Source organism: Protomyctophum bolini, assembly GCF_963924005.1.
Source record: "Protomyctophum bolini genome assembly, chromosome: 20".
In the NCBI taxonomy this organism is placed as follows: domain Eukaryota; kingdom Metazoa; phylum Chordata; class Actinopteri; order Myctophiformes; family Myctophidae; genus Protomyctophum; species Protomyctophum bolini.
Genome location: NC_137881.1, coordinates 13688964 through 13700969, shown reverse-complemented (window position 1 = coordinate 13700969; position 12006 = coordinate 13688964). Strand labels below are relative to the sequence as shown.

The following is a 12006-nucleotide window of genomic DNA, read 5'->3' as shown; positions in this document are numbered from 1 at the left end:
TTTTATTTTCTAAAAGCATGCATGTAAAGATTAAAAAATTAAAAATTATTAAAGATTCGATACTGATCACATCGAACTCTTTACTCATTTAATAGTTTTGATTTAAAGTTGTACAACGAGGATATTTTGGAACAAAAGACTGACTTAGACACCTGGCCTTGCAGGTCAGGTTTTTGTGTCCTTGAAAGGAAAACCCTTGGATGGTTCTGGTACCGGCTGGTACCTGGACCTGGCGAGCCGACCCGGACCTCGACGCCCCCTCCCTCCACAAATGTGGTAACCCTGTTCTCCACACTGGAGAGAGACTGACTTTCCCCTAGAAATTAGGAACTCAACATGGACTGAGAAAGTCACCACCTTTAAAGGGGCCCCCATTTTGTGTTTATTATTTTCTATGAATGTTCAAAGTTGTTTAAGTTCTGTTTTTGAGTCAATAATAATAATAATATTTCAGTTACCCTTTAACTCCAGTTTCTGCCTCCCTTATTTCTTTGGTTTTCACTTCACACATTGAGCTCCTTCCGAACCTGGTTTATGCGCAGTCAATCCCTTTACCATATGGATATACCAACCTTTAATTTGTCATCCATTGCGCCACTTGCTACAATAAAGTATAACATAATGCTTTAAAACACCAAAAGGGTGTTCCCCGTCCTCCTGAATGGGTTAAGGCAGGGTCCATGCAGATTTGTAACTAACGTAACAGTATCTTCTTCTCATACAAGAACTCCTCTCCAGCTCCGTGTCACTTCTGTTACCTACCCCCCCCCCCCACACACACACACACTGATCACTCCCAATGATTGTGTAATTCTCTCTCTCTCCATCTCATTTCTCCATTCCTTGTCTCTCTCTCTCTCTCTCGTGTCAGCAGCGTGTGGCTGATGAGAGCCCATTGCCTGGAGCTCAATAATGTCACATACCTCATCGTGACAATCTCTCTACCATGGCTACTTAATTCCTTCTCTTGCGCACACACACACACACACACACACACACACACACATTCCTGTTCCATTCTCTTCACTTTTTCACTTCATTCACCTCATTAGTGCTGCACAATTAATCTGAAAAAATAAAAATGATTGTGATCTAGATTCAGACCACCGTCAAAGTTTGATCAAGAATGGTGCAGCACTAGTCTGCTGTCCAATTACTCCCAACAGTATATATTTGCTTCAAGAGAGGTTTTGATGTCGGTTTAAAGCCACGGTAGTTGGCTTCCAGGTGCCACAGTTTGAAAGTAGTTATAATGTTCAGCATCTATACAGACTAAAGACAATAAATATTTTCATGGAATCGTGCGAGAATCGTGATCTCAATTCTTGTGTAGGAAAATTGAGATTCACATTTGAGCGAGAATCATGCAGCACTAGACTCCTCATGCACACTGACACTCACTCACACTGACCTCTCTGTCTCTCTCTGTCTCTTGCACTCATCGTCTTTAGCTTGATTTATACTTGGTTGTGCACCGATAATGGTAGATCTACAAGCTCACAACGCATCACAACTAGATCGGCTGAATTCCGTGTGCGACGCAAAGTATAAATACATCCTGAATGAGTGGCCACATCGTGTGTATCCACGTTAATTCAGGGACCGTTTGACTGGCCGACTTCAAATTCGCCACACGCCCGAGGGAGTTCAGTGCCCATCCAGCGTCGAGTCGCTCGGATCGAAGGCTCTGCATGGCTGTGGCCCAAATGAACCAATTGATTGCCATGGAAACCCCAGCCTAACCCCACACCTTCCATTTTGATTACTTCTACCAGTGGTTCTCAACCAGTGGTCCCTGAGGGGGTTCCAGGTGGTCCCCGGCTAAATGAGGGAGAGTTTATAACCAAATGGACCCTAATAGATCTTTAACTCTTGAGAGTGTAACATGAAACCTTAACCAACATTTGGCATTTGACTTTCACCTCTCCTATGGTACCCCATCAATACAGTATGGAATTGTGGGCAAAATCTTATCCAACGGTAACAAAATATTCCTTAAGTTTTTGGTCTGAGAGACTAAATCTCAAAGGTGGCTCAAATGCCGAATAAATAATGGGCCTTGTTATGAAAAGGGTTGAATACCACTGCCCTATTTTCATCATCGCTCCCTATAGGCCGATATCCAACGGGCACCTGTCCGTCTACTAGTAATATGAAGTCGCTAGTCTGTAATAAAATAATAACTGCAGGGGTGTTGTTTTGTGTTACGGTCTTCTATAACAGTCAGCTCTGGATGCAGCTGACAGCCAAGACAGTTTTTATGTGTGATGACATTTGATTTGATTTTAATAGCCTCGTTTGTTTGCTCGCTTGCTTCTGTCTGTCTAGTCTACCCCCAACTCCTCGTCTCTATTATCTCTCTTATAATCTTTTTTTTCTCTGCCTCTCTCTCCTCTCCACACACAGGGTTCCAAGAGGATTCTACGCTCCAATGAAATCCTGTTGTCTTCAGCAGGCCTGACCGAGACAGACATCCAGCTTACCTTCTCTCTGCAGGTAGCGCATCATTTACAATTTACAATTTCGGCAGACGCTCTTAATCCAGAGTGATTTACAGTAAGCAAGAACAACACATGATATTAAATACATCAAATGCATAGAAATAGTAATCAGGAATCATAGTAAGCTATGAACCTAACAGTGGAATATCTATATAATGAAACTATACAGTATATATACGTACTGTATCCAATATAGAGTTCTATGTCTACATAAAATGCTATCTAAGGTACTTTGCTTTTGCATACGCCTGTAAGGTCGCTGAGGCTAGGGCAAGTGCACACAGACACACACCGCTGCACATATGTTTTTTAATATCACTGTTGTCGGGCAGAAACCTCTTAACTTCATACAAAGAAATAAAAAGTAATCACACTAATGCTCTCAGTCTTCTAATGTACTTGGGGAAAGAATGTTGAGGGAGAGAGCGTGGGTGTCACGGGTTCAACAGCTTAATGTCCACAGCTCCGGGAAGCCATTTTCACCCAACACCAATTTTGGTTATAAATGTTCTAGACTATATCACCCGCTTTTTTCTTTTTCTTTTTTTCAATCCAATGCTTCTAAAATGTCCTTAAAGGGTCATGGTGCATCGCTGGACGAATCCCACTGACGTTTTACACCAATTATACTGTTGCTGTCCCGAGAGATGAGCCTGCCTTCTTAAAGGCATTAGAGAGAGGTTTAAACTACCTCCCCCTGGGCACTGTGGGCAGCTGGGGGCACCTGATGGATGGGAAAGGAACTGGTCGGAATAACATGGTTCTTCCACGCACTACGTACGGCCGGGGAAACTCCCGCCTGTTGGGTGAAAAGAAGCAGCTTGGACTCCTCATGCATAGAAGGGAGCATGAGGTCAGTCCGCTGCCCAATTAACCCATTTTGGTTTAATTGGCTTATAACCCATGGCTTATAACCCATATAACCCATGGCTTATAGCGCGGCACCGAGTGCCGCATTATGAACTTGTAGGTCTGCTATTTTTTTAAAATCGTGAAAATGTGCCTCAAATCTTTTGAGCTTTTTTTTATTTTGACGTCAGGCCTAAATGTGTTAAGATTTAAGAGAGCGTTTTTTTTTAAATATAGTTTTTATCCCACGATTTTGTAACTCATTTTTCACCCCTGTGTCAATTATCTGATGTGATCCTGGGCTCTACACACCCTCCGTCAACCTGGGGAGAGCAACGGACTTTAACTCATGCTAAGAGAGAGGTTTCATTTGGCTTTCATATGGCTTCAAAGTTTCCTGACAGGAGTCACGGCCCCGTTCCATTAGCGGTGTAGCCGGTGACTTCATTCATGGCTGCTTATGTCACAGCGCGGCCATGACGGTGTCGTCCGTCGTGTGCTTCGTCACCACGTCATCGTAAACGCCGCATACGGGTCGGCGTTTATGAATGGCTTATGCAACCGGTCACTCTAATTAAACACAGACACAGAAAATAAATGCCATTGTCTGGCAGTGTATATGAGCCAGTGCATTAAAGCCTGTCGAATACCCAAATGTCAGCTAGTCGCGTTTGTGCGTCTGTCTGTCTGTCTGTCTGTCTGTCTGTCTGTCTGTCTGTCTGTCTGTCTGTCTGTCTGTATGTCTGTCTGGCGTGTCAATGCATGATGAGCGTGCATAATTGCGCGTGCATGTCTTGTCTGTCCATTTGTACTCACATGTACGTACGTGTGTTCACAGTACCCACACTTCCTGAAGAGAGACGCCAACAAGCTCCAGATCATGCTGCAGCGTCGGAAACGCTACAAGAACCGCACCATCCTGGGCTACAAGACACTGGCTCTGGGCCTCATCAACATGGCCGAGGTACGCTGAAGGTTACTCTAGTAACTACAGTTCTGTAATGGCTCTGGGCCTCATCAACATGGCCGAGGTAAGCTGAAGGTTACTCTAGTAACTACAGTTCTGTAATGGCTCTGGGCCTCATCAACATGGCCGAGGTAAGCTGAAGGTTACTCTAGTAACTACAGTTCTGTAATGGCTCTGGGCCTCATCAACATGGCCGAGGTAAGCTGAAGGTTACTCTAGTAACTACAGTTCTTTAATGGCTCTGGGCCTCATCAACATGGCCGAGGTAAGCTGAAGGTTACTCTAGTAACTACAGTTCTTTAATGGCTCTGGGCCTCATCAACATGGCCGAGGTACGCTGAAGGTTACTCTAGTAACTACAGTTCTGTAATGGCTCTGGGCCTCATCAACATGGCCGAGGTAAGCTGAAGGTTACTCTAGTAACTACAGTTCTTTAATGGCTCTGGGCCTCATCAACATGGCAGAGGTAAGCTGAAGGTTACTCTAGTAACTACAGTTCTTTAATGGCTCTGGGCCTCATCAACATGGTCGAGGTACGCTGAAGGTTACTCTAGTAACTACAGTTCTTTAATTGCTAATTTGCAACATTAGCCCAAGACGTAGACAAATGGCTACTATTAAGCCTCGTATAGAGCCACGCTGCAAATGTTATGTTCTGTATTCACTTGACCTTCATTCAAGCTCAAGTCCGTCCACAGCACATTAAATCAACTGTGTTTTGACTTTTACCACTCTATCCCTTCACAGCAACCATAAATCAAAACATTCAGTACATTTTTAGCTAATTGTGCACAAAGCAACCCCCCCACCCCCACCAAAAAAGAAGGCCTGGTTGGTCGCCCATGGTACTATACTGTATGTAGGTTGGTCTTATGAGGATATAGTGTTTTGAAGAGCGGAGGTTGTGAGCCGAAGGAGGTGTGGGGAGGATAATTCCTTGAGAGGCGTGTTGCCATGGATGCACTGATGAGTTAACACTTATGATGTTTGTCAAAATATACCGTAGGTGCTAGAGTGCCAAGCAGATGAGGCAGATATTTCTCTTTTAGAAGCGTTAATATTCCAAACGAGATGCGAGATGAGATTGAGTCAGAAATGAGGACAGAACATCGCCGTTCTGATCAAAACCATGGACAGCGACGTAGATTCAGAGATAATAAGACAGTTTTGTCGGGCCGTAAACAAGCAAGTGAATTCAAGGAAGTGAATGATGTGCGCATGCGCAAAACATGTCCAGTAGCGCTGACCAAGGTGTTGCCTAGCAACGGGAGCTGTCAAAAAATGGATTATAGCGATCCCATTGTATATAATTAAAACGGAGCTGAAGATGCCTATACACATCGTTAGCATCCCGCGTTTTTTATTGAGAGGACGTGCTGTGGACACGTCTTTAACACAAAAGATGTTAACAACATGTCGTATTGGGTTCGGGAAGAGACGGGAAGCCTGGCGGTGTTTTCTTTGTGTAGAACCAACGGGATGTTCCTCTGAGGAGCGAGGCTGGATCTCACGCTGCCTTCGTTAACTTACTGATGGTGTGACCAGACTACAGAGAGAGAGAGAGAGACACACACACACACACACACACATACGCGCAGACGGACACCACCAACACGCAGACCTGATGACGCACCGACACGCACAAATACCATATTGCGTTTAGTTTTCCATTAACATAGGCCTATAGGCGTGGCGTGTTGTGTAGATCGGCACACAAGCGTGCGACTTAATTATAAATCAGGCATGACTCTTATCTAATTGTAATCCCTTCCCTATATATAACTTATAACACTAACAGTACACCAACCTGAATCTTTTTCTAAACCTACAGTATGTATAAAAATGCAATTCATTATGGGGGTCCCCGGGAGGTCCCTGGAACATTCAGACCCCCAGGAACGCACCCAGGGGGGCGGCCGGGTTCTGGTGAGCAGATACCGTATAGGGGTCCCCAGGGGGTCCCTCTACTGTACTGTGACTGTACTGCACTGTCACACCCGAAATCATACAATTAATATGCGTGTGTGTGACACTTGGTGCGCAACAGTGACACTTGGTGGTGAAAACCAACCAAACGCTAATTTCGTGCTCCGATGGACGGGCGGATGGATGGACACAGCCAGCCAGCCAGCTAGGGACCCATGGGGACACACAAAGCTGTCTATAGGAGTGGTTGCACCACTCAAAAACCATCAACAACCTCCTCTTGCCCCTGGTCATTTGCGAGATGACTGTATCCTGGACACTTATTGTTCTGCTGTTTCACACGTAGTACACCACGTTTTCTCTCTCTCTGTCGGTCGCATCCCTGCTTTATCACCCCACTCTGTCTACACACACACACACACACACACACGTGAGTGCGTGCGTGCATGCGTGCGCGCATTCCCTATTTTACACCACCCCCGACATGTGTACATTGTTAATTCAACTGTGTGGTTCGTTGTCTGTCAAAGAGAACAACCTCACACCTTCAAGGTCGTCACTGAATTCAGGGTCTGCACTATTTTTCCATTTTCTTAAAGAAACGTTCAGGTGAGATTTGTCATTTACATACTCTGATTTGCAAACCAGAAGCTCATTCATGTTAGCTTCCACAGTGTGAAAGTATCATAATTCCACAATTCTCATCTTGGTGCTCAAAGACTCACACAAATTGGCTCACAAAATGTCCAAACGCTTCTGGCAAACCGTCTGTATTAATCGGAAGCTCTGGAAATGATTATGAAATTAAGCAGATGCGCCCGCAGTTCCGTTTCGCCTTCTGCAGTCATGTTTTTTTAAATATGTTTTACAGATGTTTTAAAATATGATTCATAAGTTTAATACATTTCTGTAGCTCTCTCTCGTCTTTTCTTTTTTAAATCTTATCCTCTGCTTTTCTGATCATGAACCAATCCTCTTAGCTCATTAACTTGACTTCAAAACTCTGCAATTTGAGAACACTACGTTCTCTAAACAAAATATTAATAATAAGTCTAGTGTTTTTCACCTGACTGCCGTAAAGACCAAATTATGTTTTCCAATGATGTTTCCCGCCGCAATATTATGCTTTTGGCATTTTCTGAAATGGGATTTTGAAGTGGTTTTGTTCACTTAGACACCTGTGGCGTTCTGGGTCTAAAATGATACACCCTGGTCCCTCAGTGACTCACCGGCACAGTCACAAAACAACCATAATCCTCTCCTTACACTGTTTGACCTGCTGTTGTGTGTGTGTGTGTGTGTGTGTGTGTGTGTGTGTGTCATAGTCTTTTGAATAGTTTTCATTTAGTTTTAGTCATCTCGAATGTATTACTGTTAGTTTTGTTTTAGTTGACTAAATATCATAAGGTTTTTGTCAACTAAATCTACAGTTTATTTAGCCGACTGAAATTAATTTTGGTGGGCCTTGATGCCGTCGTAATGACTGATTTGACATCAATACATCAATGAAAATAGCCGATCTGCTATTTTCCGCATGCAACCAAACATGCAACGACCCTTCTACCCTTTGTTGACGAAACTGTCAATATTAAATGTTTAATGTTTTTTTAATATTGTCCCCCCGTCCAGGTAATGCAACACCCCAGCGAAGGAGCCCAGGTCCTGGGCTTGCACAGCCAGCTGAAGGATGTCTCTCTCCCCGTGGCCGAGGTTCGCGTCTACTCGCTGTCCAGCCAGCCCATCGACCACGAGGGTCCCAAGGCCAAGATGTCTGGTGAGAGAGCCTGTGTGTGTGTGTGTGTGTGTGTGTGTGTGTGTGTGTGGGAGGCGAGATGGGAGCGGGTCAATAATGAGGAGGAACATTGTCCCAGACCAGATGTCCCCCCCTTTGCGTGGGACAGTCCCTCATTTCCAAGATTTTTCAGGCGTCCTACAAATTGAGACCCTGTCCCATTGATTGATTGATTGAAATATTTATTATCAGTTTGAAAAATTACAGTACATTTCAAGCACAAACTCAATACAAAGACTGTTAACTGTGTGTGGACGACCCAATTAAGCATTACACTTATTTACAAGAGGGTCCACCTTGTTCAATTCATCAAAACATTTAGAGACGTACAAATAGACACTTCTATATAGTAAAAAAACAGAACAGGAATTCATCATTAAGGAGGTCTTAATGACTGTTGGTAGGGTGTTCCACATTTTGGTGGCATAGGAGCGAAAATTATTTAGTCCCTTGTTTGTGCCAAATCTGGGTTGTACATGGTTCGTTGCACTCCCTCTGGTGTTGTGGGTGTGGACTTCGTTAACATTAAGGAAATATCTAGACATGGGTATCTTGGTGGTGTAGCGAATCTTGTGGACCAGACCCATTGCAAGATGCTGTACTCTGTCGTCGACCCTAAGCCATTCCATCCTGTCAAAGTGGGCAGGGGTGAGGTGGGTTTGGGGGGTGAGGCCAAGTAGGAGCCTGACCAGTTTGTTTTGGGAAGTCTGGCTCTGGAGCCTTGTTTTAAGGGCCTTTGAGGTGCTGTGGTACCAGGAGGTGCATGCATTGTGACTGTCAGACATTAGTGTTCAAATGCCCTAATAGTTTCTGGTTGAAAACCACTGCCCTACTTGATCATGCTACATCGTCACGCAAAAACATTAAAAAAGTACTTTTGATATATATATATTTATATCCTTAAAAATAATAGTTTTGCACATGGTAGAGGTTTCATACTGTATATGGGATTAACCCGTTAAGAACCCTCCGACCGACCCAGGAATTGATCTAGCATAAGATTCAGAAATATCCAATGAATTCAGTTGAATGTTTCGGCTGTAATCTTTTGAAGAGGTCTAAATTGTTGGTATAATTATGTTTGAACGATGCATGTGATGATCGACAGTATTGGTCTGTGGTGTGTCGCAGCAGGGATCAATACTATGATCCATACGTCACCAGTGAAGGGATCGATCGATCCGGGGAGGGTTGTGGGAGTTCTTCACCCTGGATCAATTTCAGTCGAGATGAAAAAACATTTATTGGCAGTTCTAATCCAGCATTGTATTTTGGTGTTGTGTGACTGTGGCTTTGCTCCTGTGACACTCCAGAACAGAGCTGGGCAACGATGATGATGCAAAGGGCCACTATAATTCCACACTCACTCCAGAGGGCCACGTTGCATATTTCTGTCGTAGCAAAAATAGCCGATCTACAAGCTCACGTTTTGAGCTTGTAGATCGGCTATTTTTGCTATTTTTTTTATTTAAATCCTGATTTATTTTTTTTACATACTCCACTAATTAAGACAACATGTTAGCATAACGATGAAGCCATTGAAACTTGTTTCTCTCCACTTTTAGTTGGTAAACCGGCGAGTTCTCCGGTAGTCGGATAACATTAGATAATTGACACTGGGTGAAGAAATGGGTTGCAAAATCGTGGGATAATAATTTAAAATGACGACAATGTGTGCATTTAATAGAACACAATACAATACATTCAGTATCGGCATCGCCACAGCCTGCATTGAGTGACATGCTGACATAGTGAAATCTTAAACCAGTGCTACTCATCCCGCGGCCTGTGGGCTGCATGCGGCATGAGAAAGTGATATGGCCTGATGATGTCAGCTGAGTATTAACCATTTATTTATTCACCTGTGATGATCTGTTCATTCTCTTCACATTTTGTTAATGAAGCCTCACTTTGTAACTCCATCATCATTGATCACAATGTTTTTGTTCATTGAGGTTTGGCCTTGTAGATGGAAATTTGGCTTTTTTACTGTGCGCTTCCTTCATTAGTCGTGTAGTCTGTTACAAAATAAATTCATACATTTCAAAAATAATGCTGACATTTTTAGCCTGCGGCCCTTGGACTTTTGGAATTTTGTCGAGTGGCCCCTGAGCCATCTTAAATTGAGTAGCCCTGACCTAAACGCTGTTACAAGAGGGGGGTGGGGGTGGGGGGTGGGTTTGTTGACAAGCTGTCATTATGCGGTAGCACACTGAGTGATGTTGAGCATGTTAGAGTGAATATCGGTCTGTGTAAATGGAACCATTAGAAACGGTGCATGGCTGCATGTGATTAGATGGTGTATGGCAGTGGTTTCCAAACTTTTTCCTGTCAAGGACCCCCAAATCGACACTCATTAGCCCGCGGACCCCCATTAGAAAATATATGCCAAGGACCCCCAAAAGAGAATATTTTTTACGGCTCTAGCAGTGATTCTCAACCCGTTTAATTTCAAGGACCCCCCAGTTTGACATGCATTAGTCTACGGCAGTGGCGTTTCCAGGAATGACATTTTGGGCAGGCAAGAATTACATTTTGGGCAGGCGAGATGTGTTAATTGTCGTCCCCCCGCGCACAATCGTAGCACTAAAGGTTTTCAAAGAGATATACCTGCCAGACAGTAGGATACAAAGGCTGAAAGGCATGCATTTACATTCCAATGGGTGATTGAGGGTCGCGCTCTACCGCAACGGCCAATCAGCTGTCCACTAATAGTTCTCAGGTCTTGTTTTTGCCCTCTCTTTTTTTCTCATTGTATGGATTTTGGCCAGGCTGAAAATGGATTTGAACAGGCGGACGCCTGCCCTCGCCTTATTGTAGATACGCCTCTGGTCTACGGACCCCCCATTTAATGGCATTTCTAATCTCTGAGACCCCGATTTTTATTGTAAAATCAAAGTGTACAATTGGAGCCAAATTTGACCCATCAGGGTACATTTGGTTCCATTTGTTCCATTTGTACACTCTCAGAGTTACAGACCCATAAGGGTCCATTTGGTTACAAACTATAATTTAGCTGGGGACCCTCTGGAACTCCCTCAAGGACCCCTGGGGGTCCCTGTATGGCGCGTGGGACTGCTGGGACCGTCCGTCCGTCCGTCCGTCCGTGCCTGCCCTCAGTGGAACTATACCGCAGTGCTCCACGGGTTGCACGAGGTGAAATATACTGCCTACAGTAGTAGAGAGCCGTCAGAGAGCTTAAGGGTGCCAGACTCCACAAAGAGGAACTCATGAATATAGAACATTCCCACTCGCATAATGTAATATTGACAAGGTACTAGTCCACTTGCCAAAATGTGAACCCTGGCATTTTGAGTACCCTAAAATGTTGTTAGAAATGTTGAGTATGGGTCCCCTGTACCCAGCATATAGAAACTGCCGGATGCTGACTTGCATATGTTGAGCAATTTTCATAATTGGCATAATTTGTGAGCTTACCATTGACAACATATAAAATGCAAAATATTCTAAATGTCATCATGCTTTAAGTAGCATACAGTATGTGGCATGTCAAATATTGTTTTTTTTTTAAAGACAAACAGACATTACACAACAAGAACATAATAACAAACAACAAAAGAAAATAAAATAATAGAAAAACAGCTCAGGCACAACACTATTATAAATAGATTGAATATACAAAGACATGACAAGGACATTGAACCATAATGACAAGTGGCTTTCGAATTTTGATAACGCAATACATCTTTAATCGCAATGATCTGAACGACAGTTAATCGACAAGTTAAAATGTCATAACCGTGTCAATGCCTCATCCAAACCTCATCCTATCTGTTCTCCTATCTTCCTCCTATCTCCCCCCTCCCCCAGACCGTTCTCCAGACATCGACAACTACTCAGAGGAGGAAGAGGAGAGTTACTCGTCGGAGCAGGAGGGCAGCGACGACCCCGTCCACGGACAGGTGTGTGTGTGTGTGTGTGTGTGTGTGTGTGTGTGTGTGTGTGTGTGT

At 43.8% G+C, this 12006-nt stretch overlaps 1 protein-coding gene across 2 annotated transcripts in view; it reads left to right on the top strand.

Moving 5' to 3' along the window:
- The window catches only part of pacs1 (phosphofurin acidic cluster sorting protein 1), a 106599-nt gene that overhangs the window by 41787 nt on the left and 52806 nt on the right, over positions 1-12006 (top strand). Inside the window, exons 3-6 of one of the 2 annotated variants that reach the window (XM_080792654.1) lie at positions 2407-2496; positions 4189-4314; positions 7873-8017; positions 11867-11958. In XM_080792654.1, coding sequence (XP_080648780.1) covers positions 2407-2496; positions 4189-4314; positions 7873-8017; positions 11867-11958 — 453 coding nt within the window. Of the gene's footprint in view, positions 1-2406; positions 2497-4188; positions 4315-4699; positions 4717-7872; positions 8018-11866; positions 11959-12006 lie in introns of those variants that run through there. The other variant, XM_080792655.1, reaches the window with a different exon arrangement.